We start from the raw sequence: 19,852 nt of genomic DNA, 5'->3' as shown, positions 1-19,852 counted from the left end.
AATCGAATTGTTACTATGGATGAGACTTGGGTAGAACGAAGCAACAATCGATGGAATGGCGACACTCTGGTTCTCCAAGATCTAAGAAGTTTCGTATCCAAAAATCTCCTGGGAAAGTTCTTTTTCAGTTTCTTGGGATTGCCATGGAGTTATCATGATTGATTTTTTGGATAAGGGTAGAACAATTGGAGATTACTATTGGACATTACTGTTTACTCTACGGGAAAAAATTGAAGAGAAAAGACTCAGAAAGCTACCCAAAGCTGTTTTGTTTTTGCACACAAATCTCATGTTGCCATGCAAAAAATTCGTGATGTAGGGTTTGAATTACTAGAACACCCCCCTTATTCACCAGATTTGGCACCATCCGACTATCATCTTTGTCCCCAATTAAAAAAAAGTTTAAAAGGTCGTAAATTTTCTTCCAACGAGGAGGTAATAAAAGCTGTGGAAGTCTGGTTTGCAGGGCGAGAAGAAACATTTTATTTGATAGGTCTAGAGACGTTGCAGGTTCGCTGCAATAAATGTATCCAATCCAGAGGGGAATATGTTGAGTAATAAAATATTTTGACATTGACATTGGTTCTATAGTAGGCTAAGAATTTCTCAATATATCCTCGTATTATACTGGAATCGAAGACATGATGTCATTTCTTCAATCGCAGCCTGGCTATATGTGAATGTATCGCCATTCTACATCTCTGATAGTTTTTGCTAGGTTTATTTCACCTCGTTTTTAAATTGCCAGTATTTCTGCCTGAATGGTGCTCGAAAAAGAGCCTAAGGGCAGTGGGCATTTGATGCCTGGTCTAAACACTCCTGCTCCAGCACTTTCGATAGTTTGAAGGGTGGATTTCCTTTTCCAATATGCCTCTTTACTAAGCATAGGAGATAAGGTCTTTTTTGAGCTCATATTCTTGATCTTTTCCCCATTGAGAGGATTCGCTGATAAGATGGACTCTGTGAGAGACGACTAGGTTCCATTATTTTTACTGTGCATATACTATAGCAGCTCATTCAAGGTTTTCAGCTTTTCCAAAGCGTCCAAAGCTTGAAGTTTAAAAAGCAGCCTCTAGAGGAATACAATTTTCGATAAGAATTCCATCAAGACAATATTTCATTGCAACATATCCTTGCTCCTAGATTTCAAGTAGATCACAAGTCTATCTTGTATTGATATCAACCTTTGAAGAAACGTCTTGCCGGAGAAGCAATATATATTTAAAAATTTTCATCGAATGAACTTTGCTATTGGTTCCTAATGGCCTTTCTCTTCCCGAACAACATCCTTAGAATATCGGTCTCTGAAGATCAACAGAGTCCCATATGAAAACTTCCTAGCTCCCACTTCAGTTCCGAACTTGTGCGAAAGTTCACAAAGGAATAGTCTGAATGGTATCTGAACAGTTGGCAAAGTCGTGGGTCATGATGTGAAGGCTCCTTAAGCGGTCCCATACCCTTCGGATATCCTAACGTCGAACAATTCATCGATATGATACGTATCGCCTTGAATTTCTTGTCTAGTTTCACCATCCTGAGGTTTGGGTGGCAACTTCAACTATTCGGAAATAGCGGAGGGCTGTAATGTTACTTGATGGATCTGATAAAGGGAGAAACTTGTTGGTTTGTGTGGAAGAATCTAGTTTGAATTCTTATCTGTGAGTTGATTCGTTTGACCTATATGTTTGTGGTTTTGAACTCGCCTATATCTGACCTATTATCTGATCCAACGTAGATAGTACAACAGCCTGCCAATGCTTTGATGGCAAAACGTTCCTCAAACTTTGATTGATAAGCTCGTTAAGCGATATCAAACCTGGATTTCAAAGTGTATCTTTCATTATTCTACTAGTGCATCAAGTTTGTACTTTATGCCGATCATTAGTGTGGTTAAAAATCCAACAATTCTGTGATTATGGGTGAGAGATATTCATTTTGGTAATAATGAACTACCGAGTTGAATTGACAGCTTTTTTCAATCGATGGAATCATGAAATCAAGTCACTCATGGAATCCATAATCGATAACAAAACGGACCATAAAAATCGCACCCCTAAAAATACTTCCGACCAAGTTTTTTCATCTGGAGGGCCAGATAGACATCAGCGTTTCCCCCTAAGGAACAATAGCCTCTCCCTCCATAATAAAAAGGGTCATTTAGGCATCTCCAGACACCCGGGCAGTGGAAAATATCGAAACGCCATATCCGTAAAACCAAACCGTCGTAAAATAGGATTCCCTCAGAACGAATAGTGTTTTCTTCATAACTTCCGAGCGTGGGGATGAATTGAAACTCGTCAAATTAGAGTGGAAGTTTACGAAATGAGTTTCCGGATAGTTTCTGGTGCGATTGTTGTTAAATTGCTGCTCGAACTGAATTGCTAACGGGGGCACTTCGAACGAGTGCACGTTTCGAATGTTTACTATTTTCAGGGCATTATTCAACTGGACCTGTATCGAATTTATATCGTGGGAGAAACGGGCAATTTTCCGAGTAATTGAAATTGTTGTTGGTTCGTTTTCAACCAAATGAACGCGACACAACTTGAAGGTTCATACAGTTCGTTAGATGAAGTTATACAGACACTATTGTTCGTTGGAATTTGCAGGTATACATGGTGAGTCTTTGACTCGAACAAATATTTTAACAGCAGATTCTTGAGGTCAAAAGAAACACTTTTTTCCTATTCAATTTTTTCCAAATCGGCTCGGTTTAAAAGATACAGGCTGTTGAAACACGATAAAAAAATTTATACTCCATTTACTTTTATTTTAGCACTCGGTTGGCCATGGAAATTTGACACATTTCACTCTGTATAGTACGGAAATGTGTGGTTATGACGCTTGTCAAAACATTTTTGGGTTTTAAATCAACGCTATGTTGCCCGTTCTACGTAAAAGTTTCTGTTATTACGTATTTCTTCACAATGTCGAATCTCTTCGGAAAATATGTGACGAACATAATTGAAGTTTATACAAACTGATTGAAGGCATACCACTTCCAGTTATTTGCATGGAAAATACAAGAGATCAGTATAATATCATAATATGCACTAGCTTGAGGAGAGTTAATGTTCGTTATCTTCTTTGGCTAAATTTGAATACGTTACATCAGTTGTAGGTTTCAAAAATATTAACCCGAAGATGAAATGCATATGATGCAGTTGTTGGGAATGGTTATCTCCCGAAGGAATTAACAGATAATTACAAGAATGTTAAATTCTTCAACAAAAATCATCTTGCATCAATATAAGTGAAAAGAATTGAAGAAAGTTTCAAGGCAAGATGAACTTCACCTTTGAACAAAAATTTCACATGAATAAACAATTATCAGGACAACTGGCGAGTATTTGTGGCTGTTCATCTTAATACATTGATATAATAATAATAATTAGGTATTTATTGGTACCTTAAGACATTTTCAATGTATAGGACAAGTCAAATGAAAAATGGAAAAATCAGTTTTCGAGAACTTATTCTACGATGACATTCATCGAAAATCCTGTAGTAAACTTTTCGCATTAATTGACTCAAACATAAAATTCTCAAATGCCACCACTTTTTTGGGTCTCCCAATAGAAGGAAATTCTTTGTCATCCTCTTCATTCACAATCTTTCTGATTGTGGAAATATTCAGCTGAAATATAAGTCTTTTAGATCCAGATTAAACAATTCTCTTACATTGAATATGTTCGCTACCGTCTGACGTATTGTGGATTTTAGAATAACAGGGTATAACTATTTGGATGAGAGGACCTGAATTCTAAATAGCACTTCCTGAAACCCTGTCTCTTTTTTCAATCACTTTCAGCGTTTTCGTAATAAAAATTGATATTAGTTGTGACAACGGCGTTACGACATTAACGACATTTCATGTGTGCCAACCTTACTCCGTTCTAGTTACAAAAACTTGATAAAATTATTTCATGGCCAACCGACTGCTACAATAAATGTGAATGCAGTATACGTGTCCATGTCAATCTGACAGTTTGTTATTCTAAAGGGGATTTTGTTTCACCAGGGGTGGCATAGCACATTAAGGAAACCTTGAATGACTATATCTTTTTATCTAGACCTCAAGAATCAACTGACTCCTAAAATGTATGTACAATTCGAAGACTCACCCTGTATAGATTTCCTGCTTCCGCTAGTATCTTTTCTCCTCTCGAGGTATCTCTTATCGAGAATTATAGACCCCACCTAACAATGAACACAGCCCCGGATACAAATCTCGAAATCATCCTATGCAGATTAATCATGCTTTCGAACCGAATTGGTTCCGCCAACACGTTGGAACAAGTGATAGATAAAGGCAGACACCATTGCTTCCGTGTTGTATATCGTCGATTCATGCCTAGCATAGCCCACATAATATAGCTTAATCGCATAACAACGACGCTATTCTGCTCCCATATTCAAATTATGGCGTTTGGTGCCTAGGCAGCCATAGACTGTTAGGTTCTGTTAGAAATTTCCGATAGTTTCACTTGATAGTTAAAGGATAACACGAGTGAGTTAAAATTTACCTATTAATAGCATGAGTCGTGAGTATCAGATACCCTGAGATGCTAAAGGTAGATCCAATGTTCCAATATTCGTATAAAAAGGTAATATGTGAATGTTATGAATGTTTCCTACCTTACAGGAGAAGGTGATCTGGAGTACGCCATGCAAATGTTTCGTTTATCTGTTGTACAGAAAGGTGGAATCAGGCAGGAGTAAAAATGGTGCTTTTGAGTATATGATATGTGGAAAAATCTATGCACGAGACTTCTGCCATACAGGAAACTTTTGAATGCTGAAAATATCCACGTGCTCTGATATACAGACAGATCAAAACTAATCAACAAATAGGACAAACAAAGAGCCACTAAAGGTCACTGAAAAATACATTAACACTTTGCTACTTAGAGCACATATGATGTAAAAAACGTATTCTTAAATCATAGTTAACAAGATCGTGGACTGTCCCAGAGGAAGCACCAGTTTTGATTGATGGCTGAGAAAATTTCATTCAAGTTTCCTTCTGAGATGGGATAGTTCAAAGCTAAGAAATATTTCTTGCCAAATCACTCTACAGTACCTTTATCAGACCAGGACTCGAATACAGTTCTCGTGCTTGTGGCTCACCACCCAAACATTCATTGAAACCCTTGGGATTACAACCTTAAAAGAGACTACCCAACAGCCAGTCCACTGGAAGAATGTTTGAAGGTTGTGCCCATTTCTCATACTAGCTACACCACATCGTGATCATCCTTATGCTGTTCAATTCATAACTCTAACAATGCCTCATCTGTCAACAACTTCTTCATAAGATGGCTAATAGACAAAAAACTTTCCTCTGAATGGAGCGCGAAGACTTCTCAACAAGAGACCGTGCTCTGAGTTTGAGGTCAAAAACTCCTGGCCTTTGAGGAGAAACAGCTGAGTGTGAGACTGGTACAGTGGCTGGCCACCAATTCAATAAACATTTGAAGGAAATGGGACCTCCTGGTTGTTCCTCGTGTCACTTGTGCAGGAGCTCGTATGAAACATATTCTGTTCATATGTCTTAGAGAACAAAGTTAAGGAAAACACACCTAGGAAACGCAACATACACTATTCTAATTGTGTGAGGGACTTTTGTCTGGTGACTTATGGCATTTTTGCCCCAGGGTGTGGGGATAAACAATGAGCCAGAGGGCCTCAGTCAGCTTTTGAGGGACTTATCATTATTATTATTATTATTTGAACCGTGGTCATTGTGGCTCGGTTAGCCTTTCGGGAACTGCGATCATGTAGATCTTTTGTTCTCTACCCTACTCATTCGTAGGAACCCAAAGAGGTCTTCAATGGTGTTGATAAAACCAACAACATCCTTAAGGGCATTGGCCGTTACCTCGAGAGTATCCAGGACCGGTTTCCCCATATGAATGGTTCTTAGGCCAGCCAGCTCTGGACACTTGCATACCACGTGTTCACCTGTTTCTGCTTTTGATCCACTGAGCCTACAAATCTCACCTGCTGCCTTTTTATTTGGTACAAATGGTATTTGTGAAGACAGTGCCCTGTCAGCAGTCCCACCATCACCCGAAGCTCAACTCGTGACAGCTTCAGCAGTTTTCTGGTGTAGGTCGGTGAAATCATCACAAATTTCTTCCACTGAGTAAGTTCAGGAGTGTTTCTCCAGAGGGTTATTCTGTTGTTCAACTCCCATTGTTGGACCTCTGTCTTATATTGGTATCTTCCAAGCCCACAGAAAGACTCAGGTCCAGCAGGTGTTAACCTTGATGCTATTTCTGTAACATCACAATGCCCTGGTACCCATAGTAGAGTCACTTTATTGCCTCTTTCCAGTTACTTTATGGTATTACGGCTCTACCATGTCAGCAGAGATCATTGGCAGTATGATTCCAGGGACATCAGAGTGGCCTGGTTGTCCGTGGTGGTGTAGACATGCGCCCCTCTTAGGTTCACTTCAAAACACTCCTGAGCGCATACGTAAACAGCCAGTGTCTCGATCTGTAAATTGCAGGGTTCACTTCCCAGGGCTTTAGAGATCCTCAGTTTAGCTAGAAACTGGTCTTGAGGAAAAGGATCACTGCGCACTGCTGTAGACTGGGTCAGATTTAGGAGTCTGACCCCAGAGGAGCTCAGAAGATGTTCACCCTACTTAGTCAGAAGTCTTCATTTTTTGAGTTCCGGAGTTTTCAACTCCAGTATCTCAAAATGGGTTTGAGGAGGCTTCGTCCTAGATCCTACAAGTTTATGCTTCAAAGCTTCATTTCGTTTAGCTAGCAATGAGGAGGAATTCTGTGACCAGGTGATACTCCTCCACAGAATCACTCCAAATCTGTTATGTTTATTGTTGTTGACCACGTTTCATTCCCGAATATTTTGTAGTATGTATACGAAACTACTTTTTTTACGACCTTACATTTCAATCTGAACAAGTTGCTCATTTCGCTAGATTGAACATAAAAAATTATTGTTATCGATTATTCTTCCCGATTTATATCCTACATTCGATACGTCATAAAATAAAAAAACGTTGATTGGAACAACCCACCGTTGTTTATGAATCGCAATTTCCGCACAGCTCCCGAAAACCAATCCACGAAATCGTCATCGGTAATTTCAATACAAAATATACTGTAAAATCTATCCAGACAATAAAACCGCCCCCGTATGGTCAATCCCGCAGGGTACAATATCACAAAAGCGACCGGACCGTCGAGGCGCAAAAATAAAACAGTTGATGAAGATCGTCTGTACGGCTTTATTTCCAGCACGGACACAGAATCCGGTAATATACGTGGCGTAAAGTGCAGGTGGAACATTTTAAAACAGCAGGAAATGTACGTTGTCCGCAGGGGTAACGACCGTAAACAGCGTACGACACATAAAGTTAACACACGTACGGATTCACGTGATCTCACTACTAGTCGTGAATTTTTCAAGAGGCCTAATACCTACAGGAATTGAAAAATTGAAAATACAGTACGTCACGAACTATTTCAAGAGCTCACACAATATCTAATTGGCCTGCTGTGCATATTCCCACTTCCTATACTTCTACCTCTTGGGGGTGTGTTACAAACCCAATCGACCTTGAATGTCTCAAGAGAAAAAATCTAGGGGTGTCAAATCTGGAGAGCGTGGACCTCTTCCACCCATCTATTCATCTTGGAAATGATCTGTAAGCTATTGCTTCATTGAAAAACACCTTTCTGGTGTTATTCATTTGAATCTGCTCGAAGAACTAATGGATGCATTAATAAAAGCCGGTTCAGAGAATTGACTTGATGAGGATGAGGATGAGAAGACCTCATTTCCTTCCAACTAGATGGAGCTCCACCTCATTACTTTAATCCAGTGAGGCAATGGGTAACTGTGGTCAATTCCAAGAGAAATGGATTGCTAGAAGAGTGTTAATTGGCTCCCCAGACTTGACACCTTTAGATTCATTTCTCTAGGGACATTTCAAGTTGGTTGTGTACAGGGAAGGCAAAATTCGTTGTCTACTGAGGACATCTCGAGAACTATAGCAGCTAGAAGAAAAAGGATGTTTAATCCAAATCTGAGAACAGAACCGACTTCACATTCCTATATTTCGAGTTATGAACAGACATTTCTGGACCATGATGGCACACACTGGCCCATAACCACTCATTACCCTTTGTAACTGAATGGAAAAGGAACAAAATATCAGGCGGATGGAACTTAGGTCCATGAGCACCATGGTAACCAGTTACTAGGAGGCTCTGACAGCTCTTAGAGGCTGGAAACAAGGACAAGGCTGTGATAATGGATTGTTTAGGGGTAACGCGAGTGTTCTCAAGATGGTGGAGAATGCCAATGCGTACATTCTCCATAGAGAGGCTGCCTCTGATTTGAAGAACCCTACAGAGTTCTTCCTAGTGATAGAGATCATGTTCAACACCAAACAGGCTTCTAGTGCCTGAAGGTTCCACTTGGATCACTCATGGGGAACTGGAGTGATGATTGTGGGGTCTCGTTTCAACTAGTTCATCCCCCTGCTTCATAGTACAGGCTGAACTGTGCGCTGTTTTTTTCTTCACGCAGGGGATACTTCCAAAACACATCTTTACCCAAATGAATGTTTTAACAGTGAATACTTGAGGTCAAAAGAAATACTTGTTTCCCTTACCATTTATTCAGAATCGTCTCGGTTAAAAGGTACAAGCTGTTGAAAAACCATAAAAAATTTAATTTTCAGTTCTATCTCACAAACGTTTCATCGAATGAAATGAATTTCGGGATATAGTTTTTCTTTTATTTAATTAATCTTTTTCGAATACAAGATATCACCCACTTCTTTCAGTTTTCTCATTATGACCATTACGTACCATAAAAATACCAAGAATTCAAAAAAACCCAAGTGTTGAAACTAAATTGGAAGCTATCTAATGAATATTTGAATCGTTTTCGAGTAATTTGATGTTCAAAAATTAAAAAGGATCTGTGATTTTTGATAAATAGGGTACTTTGGTTGAAAACAAGTCTGTTTAAAAGATCCATAGATGTGTAGTGTTACAGATTTAACCAGTTATTCTGAAGGAAACTTTGTTTTGCTAGGGGTGGCACAGCTCATTATGAAAAATCAAAATGGCTTTATATTTTTATCAGGGCCGAATCAGAAAAAATGGTTTAGGAAAAAAGTGTTTCTTTTGACCTCAAGCTTCTACTGTTAAAATATCTGTACGAGTCAAAGACTCACCCTGCATAGGTATGCTATGACAGTTAGGAAACACTGAAATTCCTATCTAGACAGACATACTGGCCATACATTTGGTGTCCAGAACGAAACCTAACCTAACCTAACCTGAGTTGAGTTGTTTCATTCTAGCATATAAATTCCAGAGGATCGTCATTGAAAATGAAGGGTAAAAACTGATATCATCACCCCAAACCCAGTTCCCAGCATGCCAGCCGAGGGAATGCACCGGTCCATACCCAATCAGAATTCCAGGCAACGTAACAGAAATTGCATTTCCAACCATCGCAGGATCTCTGGATCGGGTCGTTACGATATCACTTCCTCCACGGAAATACTCGGTAGTCAATTCCGTTAAATTACCGAATTATTATCGTTACAGAGCTAGATGCGCTTCCTGAATTCAAAACGTTACGTTATACGTTTTTATTAGATACCGATCCGGTATAAAATTAGTTGGTATTCCGTATTCCTCTTCTACGAGACAAGTTTGCCTTTCCTCTCGCTGTTCGCAGATTAGGATCAGCTTGTTATCTTGGAGTAATTTTGCCTTGTACTGAGGGGAATTTGGTTGGTGTTTTCCTAGGATCGTAATGAATATTATGTTACTTCTGATACGTTGGGGAAGTTGAGAATTGTTGGGGAAGTAACTGGAATTGAACAATTATCATAAGTGGTTATTACATATATCTTTCCATAGTTCTGATGGCAATTATATGTCTAGGACACTTCAGACATTCAACTCGAATGGGTCTAATGAACAGTCTAATCCTTACTGAAATCATAGATGTTGAAGTCAGTTCGTTTGTTGGTTCGTCCATTTCATTCCTTCGTTATTCTTACCTCTTTTTAGTTTCTTTTTCTGTTTTTTTTTTTTGAGAAGAACACCCAAGCTAAGGAAGCTGGATGGCCTATTAGACTATCTGGAGAACGGATGATAGGATGTCCGTTCTTCTCCTACGCCATTTTTTCCTATTCCACCCTGATAAAAAGATTAAGACATTTTAAGTTTGCATAATGAGCTGTGCCACCCCTGGAAATACAAAATTTTCTTCAGAATAACTTGCTAAATCTGTGACACTACACAACTATGGATCTTTTAAACAGAGTTGAATTCAGCCAAAGTACCCAAGTTTTCTAATATCACAGATATATTTTTTGATCATCAAATAACTCGAAAACGGCGCATTATACAAGAAAATATGAGAATTTTATTTCACAAAACGTTCAAATATTCATTAGATAGCATCACTCTGTTTCAAGACTTGGGTTCTTTGGATTTTTGGTATTTTTATGGTACGTAATTGTCATAATGAGAAAACTGGAAGACGAAGGTGATATCTTGTGTTCGAAAAAGATTCATCAAATAAATGAAAAACTATATTCCGAAATTCATTTCATTCGATAAAACCGTTTGTGTGGTATAACTACAAATACCTATCATGTTTTTATGGTTTTACGACAGTCTGTATCTTTTGAGTCGTACCGATTCGGGAAAAATGGTAAAGAAAAAAACTGTTTCTTTCCACCTCAAGAGTCTACTGTTAAAATATTTGTACGAATCAAGACTCATCCTTTTTTATGAAAAATGAAAATGCTCAGAGAATCGCTCTCAGCATTCAACCGTACAAAAGTATCAAATTGATTGAAAATTATAGCCAGTTGATGCAACGCACGAAAATACACGCCTGAAATACGCCATACACGTGCTATAATATTTATTCGATAGTTTATAATCAAAATGCTACCATTTAATCTATTTGGGCATAAATTATCGACGTTTCATTTTGTCCTCTTCTAATATGGTTATTTCATAGAGTCCTTTATTTGCTTTTTCGATCAAAATAAAATATTCACGATATCATTTTCGAAATTATGTAGACCACGCTTGACTTGTTTTCGCAAATTGGTTTTTCGTCGATTAAAGCGTCCATTTCAGATTTCACCCTGTACAAGTCATGATGTTTCATTTACTTGTTGAAAAAGCATCAAAAATTTCCATACCTACTGAAAACTAAGGATTCTTTTCGTATGAAAGGGAAAACATTAAAACTGCTGTGTAATTTCGCTTTATTGATAGAACAATGTAAGAACAGATCTAGGATCCTGTCATGTAAAATGAAGATTGAAGCAGAAGTCTGGATCTCTACCTCCCAGAAATGTGGAATGAAAATATGCAGGTAAAATGAAGAAAGTTTCAAGGTAACAAGAGGATAAGTTGAAAACATGAAATATTGTAGCCTAGAGTGTATTTCCAATCTAGATCTGGAAGAAAACAATTGAAGAGAAAATGTTTATGAGGAGAATGTTGAAAACACAGAGCCAGGACTCCCAAAATGAATCAAAGGATTCATGATGCATACAATCGTAAAATGGATGCCGAAGCTTTCATCTTAACCGATGATAAAATGTGCACAATGGATTCCGGAGATGAAAAACCTAATCTATTCTTAGTTCCGATAAACTATCTACCCATACGCTGATGTAGTATTTCCATATCTACTCGCAGCAGCAATTTCTTCCCACATAAGAATTTTACTGCTGCTGCTGCAATGTGACGTTCAGTTCAATGGTTTCATGAAGATCGTAAATACGATATTATGTTGTTACATCCTCCAAATACACTGTCGCCGGTTTGAAAGATATAAAATTTCGTGGCAATAAAATATTTGGTCAACATTGTAAGGGATTATGTCTGATGTATGATAATATTCACTGGAGACAATCAGAATGAAGATGAAATGCTTGTTTACATTGTCTCCATATAGCAAATGCCTTGATAAATTATTGATATTATAATAAATTACTGTAACCTCTATATTCTTTCTGAGATATATGATGACCATATGCAGAATCATAGTCTAACGTACATTCATCGCCATATAACTCAAGAACGTTTGAATGTAGAAAAAATTGCTTGGAACGAAATTTGTAGGAAATGTTATGCTCTACAACTTTAATACTGACTGCGAGAACGATTTGAAGCCCAGGAGAGGAGATAAATCAAAAAAACTTATTTTTCTGACCCTTAAAGCCAATTTTTATTCTTTTGGCTCGCTGAAACTATCAGATTAAACTTTTTCGGTTATTCTTGAATCATTAGCTCTTGGGTTCCCCAACTAATAATGATTGATGAATGGAATTCACTCTATCATCATCAATGAGAATGAAAACAGGCCAGTAAGTGCAATGATTCTCTTTCAATGCAGTGAGGAATTTCCTCTAGATACCTCAGCGTAACGAGCCACGAATGGGAGTTTCCTCCGCATAATTCAATTTTGCGAAAAACTCCCCTTGAGGTGAATAAACCGAAGTATATAAAAGAGAAATTGAGACCAGGCTTCAACTCCCATAAGCCCCTCGTAAATCATCAGGACCCTGTTAGCTTGTAATATTGGCCTATAACCAGGACAATGTCTCCATAAATATTTTCGAAAGTATGGTTATCGAAAGGGGGAGGAACGCTTCGATGATTTATATATTCGATATTATATGAGGGTGAGTGGGGGTGTTGAAAGCTCATGATTAACCTTTTTTTCAGTTATCATTTTCATCCTGATAATCGCGAATTTTCACCTTTACAAGGATCAAGCTGCGTTTCTCTTTATCGATTGAATTCTATACAGGGTATATTTGAAGGTGGGGCTTTTTTTTCAACAGAAGGTAGAACTGGTCAAAATGGAGCCTTTCACCAAAAATCACCTGTACAAAACTTTCAAAATGACAAAGTTGAAAAAAAATTGAAAATGATTACTGAAATAGATCCTTATACGACCCTAGACCGTTTGTTAGCTGAATTGCACAGCAGTGGGCAAAAACTTATATCCTGATTCGATCATGTGGTTTCGTTTAGGATGTTGGCTCGTTCGATATTTACCTGGTAATGAAAATGGAAACACTTTTTCAACAGAACTAACATAAGCACATTCAAGCCTCATTTTTTTTCACCCTAAATTGCACGATACAACATGATTCTCTCAAAAGTGACCTGATGCGTCTAATCCGATGAACTTGGTACTGAACCATTCATTGTCCAGCCATATGTTTAAGTTTTGTTTCGTCACCTTGAGCCGTCACGTACTTGCAATTCAATGAAATTTTGTCGAACTTCTCAGTCATCTTGGATATTTTATAAAGACAATTTTTGGTTAAGCGACTTATTTTGATGAGTTCTACATTCTGTCGAAAAAAAATAATTTTGAAGGGTTGTCTGGAGATATTTGAAAGAATATTTTTCCACCTAATAAATCCAAGAACTCATCTTTCAACTGTCGTAGGTGATGTTCAATGGCACACCTACTTGTCATTCGTATAACCACAATGATTAAACTCATTTGTATGATTCCACCTTACAAAATATCCAGTGGAATTTACTTATTATGAATTCCATTCATTAATTTCTAGCTTCACTGAAATTAAACTTAGTTTTCCTCACAGCATCTTCAGGAATAACTGGAAGGATGCAACTAGAACGAAACTCAACAATACGAATCAGACCATTCAGCTGCGTATGATTTCCCAATAAATTCTTCATCTGGAACTCGCTGTTAACATTAAACTCCATGAAATTTCCATTCGAATGAAATAGAACAATGAAACTTTACCCGTTTTTTCCGTTGAAACTTTGAATTCATTGGTCAGAACTTCCGGAAGCGAACAACATCGATCTATGGACTAGCTCGTGAGTGCAACTGCGGCCTGTTTCTCCTCAGGAACTTTCCTGTTACTGTTTCCACCCCGGGCAAACTGAGAACTTGAAAGCTTTCAACTCAGATTTTTCGGTTAGAGTTCCTGCATTAACGTAAGTTTGGGGGCGACAGCACAGCCAACTGCAGCGCTAGCAAATTGAAATATCGTAGTAATTAGGTGGGGTCAGGGTTGCCTGGTTTCAGATCGCTGCAGATTTAAGTTTTGGCGAGTTGAAACGAGATACCCTTGAAGCTGAAAGGAGCTCGACAACATTTTAAGGCCTGTTTTGCCATAAATCAGATTGGGAAAAGCGTGCAGGAAGTTTTCTTCAAGTTTTTTTTATTCTCCATTGGTGTTTGTTAATTGGAATCTTATATTACCCTTCAAGCCCAGTATTATAACGTCTGCCAATCTGTCTAGGTAGAGATAGACAGAGGGCTCCACAAAAATGTGCTTTCCGGATAAAAAAATTGATATGAACACTTCTGATGAAACTTCCAAAGTTTCGTTGTTGGAACATGGTCCTTAACTCTGTGTACGGAGCGATTCATATTCACGAAACTGGGAAAACTTCGTCTTTGCTCCAAGCGTTCAGCCATACTTGCTTCGATAAATATCGGAATTACCAATACATCTTCAGGTATCGCGGTTTACCAACCCAGTGCAAATATTTCAAGTTGAGCTATTACAGCTTGAAGGTGGAAAGAAAGACGATAAATCAGATGGTAACACCGCGAAGCTATATATGCTAATCGGATTGAGGCACGGTGAAAATCCCTGGTTGTTTGTGAAACTACTTTCCTAAGATTCCGGATTGCTACGTTCCTCAAGTTCAGCGTCGAAGAGATTGGGTTTTTTCGGATGCAAATGTCGATAGTTCGAAAGTTGTGTGCGATAACATGCCGGTTTTGGTGTGAAATACTATTTTCTGTTCGGTAATCTCTCCTATTATCATATAGAGAAGGGTCTGTTGTTCGAAACCCAGGCAAATCCATGGATTAAATGAATTTCGGAAAGTTCAAATGATCACTGATAATAGTATACATTGAATCAGAACTTACCATCAAAAAACTTCTGAATATATCGATGAAATTGTGGGTACATTATCAAGATCAAGATTTAAACTTCATTTCAGCAAACTTCCATATCTATATGAATCGACAGCTGGTTCAATATATAATATTGAAAAATTCTCAGTCTACTATAGAACAAGACCTCCACAGCTTTTATTACCTCCTCGTTGGAAGGAAATTTACGTCCTTTTAAACTTTTTTTCAGTTCAGGAAAGAGATTATAGTCGGATGGAGCCAAATCTGGTGAATAAGGAGGGTGTTCTAGTAATTCAAACTCTAAATCACGAATTTTTTGCATGGCAACATGAGATTTGTGTGCAGGGGCGTTGTCCTGCAAAAATAAAACACCTTTGGATAGCTTTCCGCGTCTTTTCTCTTTAATTTTTTCCCGTAGAGTGGTCAGTTATGTCGAATAGTAATCTTCAGTTATTGTTCCACCCTCATCCAAAAAATCAATCATGATTACTCCATGGCAATCCCAATAAACTGAAGCAAGAACTTTTCCAGCAGATTTTTGGACACGAAACTTCTTAGGTCTTAGAGAACCAGAGTGTCGCCATTCCATCGATTGTTGCTTTGTTTCTGGATCGTAGAAATGTAGCCAAGTCTCATCCATAGTAACAATTGGGTTTAAGAAGTCTACATCGTTTTTGAATCGAGCACAGATCGAACGCGATGATTCTACCCTTGCACGCTTTTGGTCAACATTCAAACATTTGGGGATCCATTTTTCAGCAATTTTTCTCATGTCCAAATTGACGTGAACTATATGATGAACGCGTTCGTATGAAATATTCAGTGCTTCAGTTATCCGTTTCAGCCCAATTCGACGGCCTGATAAAATCATGTCATGAACTGCATCGATATTTTCGGGGTCTGACACAGAAACTGTCCTTCCCGATCGGTCATCATCTTCAATGAAAAATTCACCTCTTTTGAAGCTTGCAGTCCAATTTTTCACGGTCGCATATGAAGGACATTGATCACCAAGTGTATTGAGCATATCTTCGTAAATCTGTCTACCTCTTATCCCTTTTAAATACAGGTACTTGATGATGGCTCGATTTTCACAATTTCGGTGGACATCTTCTTTCTTTTAATTCATTGCGTAACTCTGGTTTACTTTTTTGACCTCAAACTTCACACTGACACTTCTAACGAGTTACTGTTCGTTGCTATGGTAACGCAAAAATTTTTTCATGCATGGAACTGGTCTAGGCTAACTAGATATCATTACATCCTCGTTATCTTCTTTTCATCCTTAGTCCATCTTTCTGCTCAAACTAACATAAAAAAGAAATAAAAGACTCAACTCAAAATATCCCAGTTGTTCTCAATATAACACATGGATAACAGATAAATAAATGCAACAATTGAGTAAACAAATACAACCCTCATTTCTTTTCCAGGACCATCAAGACGATGAGGAAATTATCTTGACGAACAAAAACCACAAATAAAGATGATCAGGGGTGCCCAATCGACTCCCCTCTACTCCGGCTACCTCCCCCATTCCCCCTACCTAAAACGACCATCCCCTACCGGCAGCCCTGTATCGAAACGACCATGCTACGACCACGAGGAATACCAGAGAGACACCATCTTCTGCTGTTGTTACACCTGCCCGGACAAAAACAAGAGCACGTCTCTCCTGGTCACCTTTGGCGTCTGCTGTCTCGTCCTCATGTACACGCTGTTTGGCGCCGTGGTGTTCATGGCGCTTGAGGGGGGGTTCCGGGAGGAGTCTGTTCTTGGCACCTCAAAATCCGCGCAGAATGAGGATAGTTTGGTGGGCGTGTTGAGGACTCAGACGGTCGAACGGTTGTGGAGTATAACGGAGAATTTGAACATCCTGTATAAGGAGAACTGGACTAGGTTGGCGGCGGAGGAAGTGATGATGTTTCAGGAGTCGTTGTTTAAAGTGTTGAACGACTACGAGGGGAATCTCAACCATCTGGGGTATCCACAGGCGCACAAATGGAGTTTCAGCTCTTCGTTCCTGTATTCTCTCACTCTTATAACAACAATAGGTGAGTACACTAGTATTTAAATCAATTATTTAGATCTGGGAATTACAGAGAAGATGTCAATTTAACATTGTATCAGATTAGGTCGTTGCATAGAAAACTATTTTTCTCAGCAATCTCTTGTGAAAAATCTGTACAATGCATTTTTGTACATACGCACGCTTTGTATATCACTATGTTTAATAACCTCCATACTTCTAATTACCAAGTGAGTCTATGATCTGCGTATTTGAAATGATAATAATAGGAAAATCTGCATCATACGTGAGTTCTCATTTTCCTGGATGCTTTCAGCATCAATGATGTACTCGTAGAATAATGGCAAATGTTGCATGCCTTCAATATCAGTTACAGTGGAATGAAATTCGTCTTTATGGAGACCTTCATTCCGAATATATACCCCTACTCACCAGTACATATATCATAAAATAGATTCTACCTTCAGTAATCATATTATCCTTGAGAGCTCACAGTAGGAACTCATTTAGCATAATAGAATTGAGTGTGGGAGACAACGAAGTCCTTGAGATATCGATGAAAATGGGGGATAAACATGCCCTGAGATGTACAAAATAAGCAGGATAAGGCACATTGACTAATTCTCTCATTATTCGTGCACTTTTTAGATATTCTGACTAAGACCTGAATTAGGAAAGTCAATTGTTCGACAAGTTACTATAGAATATAATTCATCCATGTCGCTTTTTTAACAAATGAGAAGAAATAGTGTCAAAAAGAAACCAATATTGAAAAACCTGATGCACCTATAAATGTTTCAATTGAAACCAATACACCAGAAGCGTTTCCATGATTCGATGAGCTCTCAAAGGCTCTCCACAGGTAGACACATTCAAAAACCGATCTTGTGTGGGAGTGATAGATCTTGGGCGTCTCATTCTTGGTTTTCTTTTATAATAAATGCCGTAAATTTATAGCGTACCATACGAATTAAGTTTTGATGGCGTCTAGCCGCTTAAATCCAGGACCTTCTAGGTCCAGATGTAACATAATTCTTGTCTGATAGAATTTACCGTTCCAAAGTAATGCAGCGCTGGGGTATGCCCGGGATTGAAACTCCCAGAAGCACTATAATGACATTAGGGCACGTTTTGCGGCAAGTTGTCAGGAGGGATTTTCATGAGCCAATTGTAACTGCGTTAGAGAATATTGAATTTCATGATGTTATTCGGTATATACGAAATTTCCCGGAGTTTACTTCCTCTTGCTGCATGGGAGTTAGGTTGTTTCTAGCAAAGAAATGATAGTAGATGCAATCGTGATACACACTCTGAAAAAGCAACCTTCTAAGTGATGAAACTCGATATTTCATCCACCCCGTTCGGTCTTCGGCAATTTCATAGAGTTTTTGCGCTAGGGTGGAAGCCTAGGCAACGCTGATTATATAACCGAAAATCCCAATTGGATCAGACGAATATAACAGGAGATATCGCAGATTGAAAATTGCAAATTTGCAATTACCCAGTACATCACATAGTAGGTGTAAAAAAAGCACCCTAGACAGCAACTTTGCGACTTCTCATTTTGGAGGTTTTTGGAACGATTATTTTGACAGAATAAACTACCAAAGTGTATCCTCTATTGAAGTTATATTCATGTTCAATTTGATAATTACCATCGTGGCAATCAATTTGCACTCTATATTCGAGGCGTTCCGAGGAAAAGTGACCCAAGCTACAATTTTTCTGAGATTGAATTAACAGTAAGAACTGCCTGAAAATGAATCAAAATTTTATATACTCGTAAACTCAATTTCAGAAAAAATGTAGCTTGGGCCTCTTCAGCTCTGAACGCCTCATTTGTACCCTGTGTTTACTCTTTACTCTTACCTACATATATTTCGCATTCTGCTTTCATCCTCAAAAGGGAAATTGAACAACTATATGAATTACTGATATCTTTTTATTCAAGATTAATATGTTTCATACAAATCCAAATATATAAAATAAAGAACATATATCTTGTTATAAATCTTCATTCCACTTCAGGAACGGCATGGTCCAGCTGAAGAAGAAAAAATCAGAGCTGTATTGATAGTAATAAATTGAGTGTCATGAAAAATCTAACAACAGTAGAAGGTGATTTTTTCCAGCACAGTATCTTAAATAATAATTTGAAGTTCTCTCGATGATTCAAATCAATTCCAAGTTTGATTTTGAAGGTTGTGAATGTTACTTATCACCTAAATTCATATGAGGTATGTTGAAAGTTGAATGTTACAAAGGTGCAAAAATAGGGAGGATAAGAGGGCCAAGAAGTGATCATGATGTAGTCATTATTTCTATAGGTTATAACTACTCACCTTTTACTGCACGTTTATTAATCAATCAACGTCAAGTAACACTTAACTAAAACGAAATTTAATAATAGAACAGCTCGGTTAAAAAAATTATTCTAAAAATTCATTCATGAAGATTTTGTTTGTTCATTCTCTCAACACAACGCAGTCACAGAACGAAACACGTCACACCACGTTTTGCATAGCGGGATTTAGGTTATGAGTTAACCTCGAGACCACGTGCTGATAAATAGAACATTTCAGACAGTTACTGAAAGTTTTTCTTAGAGAAGTCGCTGGGTAGAGTTCATCGAAATTTATTCACAACACATCATTTCATGTTCTAAAAATATCACAGATTCAATATTTCAAAAATATCAACAGAGAGAAGTCGCATAATAGTAGCTATGTTCACTTCATCGGAACATCTCGATATGATGTTACATGCAACCACTAGGGATCTAAAGTTGAGGAATTCGCAAACTTAACAATATGCGGACGTTAATGTCCTCAATGTTAAATCTTAGGTACATCCATGAAACTTCTC

General features: G+C 38.1%; 1 protein-coding gene across 2 annotated transcripts in view; it reads left to right on the top strand.

Moving 5' to 3' along the window:
* The first annotated feature begins 1,798 nt into the window (after nucleotides 1-1,798).
* The window catches only part of LOC123320069 (TWiK family of potassium channels protein 7-like), a 148,808-nt gene continuing 130,754 nt past the window's right edge, over nucleotides 1,799-19,852 (top strand). The window contains exons 1-2 of one of the 2 annotated variants that reach the window (XM_044907235.1): nucleotides 1,799-1,919; nucleotides 16,392-17,012. In XM_044907235.1, coding sequence (XP_044763170.1) covers nucleotides 16,445-17,012 — 568 coding nt within the window. In that variant the 5' untranslated portion in view covers nucleotides 1,799-1,919; nucleotides 16,392-16,444. Of the gene's footprint in view, nucleotides 1,920-13,848; nucleotides 13,902-16,391; nucleotides 17,013-19,852 lie in introns of those variants that run through there. The other variant, XM_044907234.1, reaches the window with a different exon arrangement.

This window comes from Coccinella septempunctata, chromosome 9 (assembly GCF_907165205.1).
Source record: "Coccinella septempunctata chromosome 9, icCocSept1.1, whole genome shotgun sequence".
Lineage (NCBI taxonomy): Eukaryota > Metazoa > Arthropoda > Insecta > Coleoptera > Coccinellidae > Coccinella > Coccinella septempunctata.
Note: the sequence above shows the minus strand (reverse complement) of the source record. Positions and strands in the feature narration are given on the sequence as shown.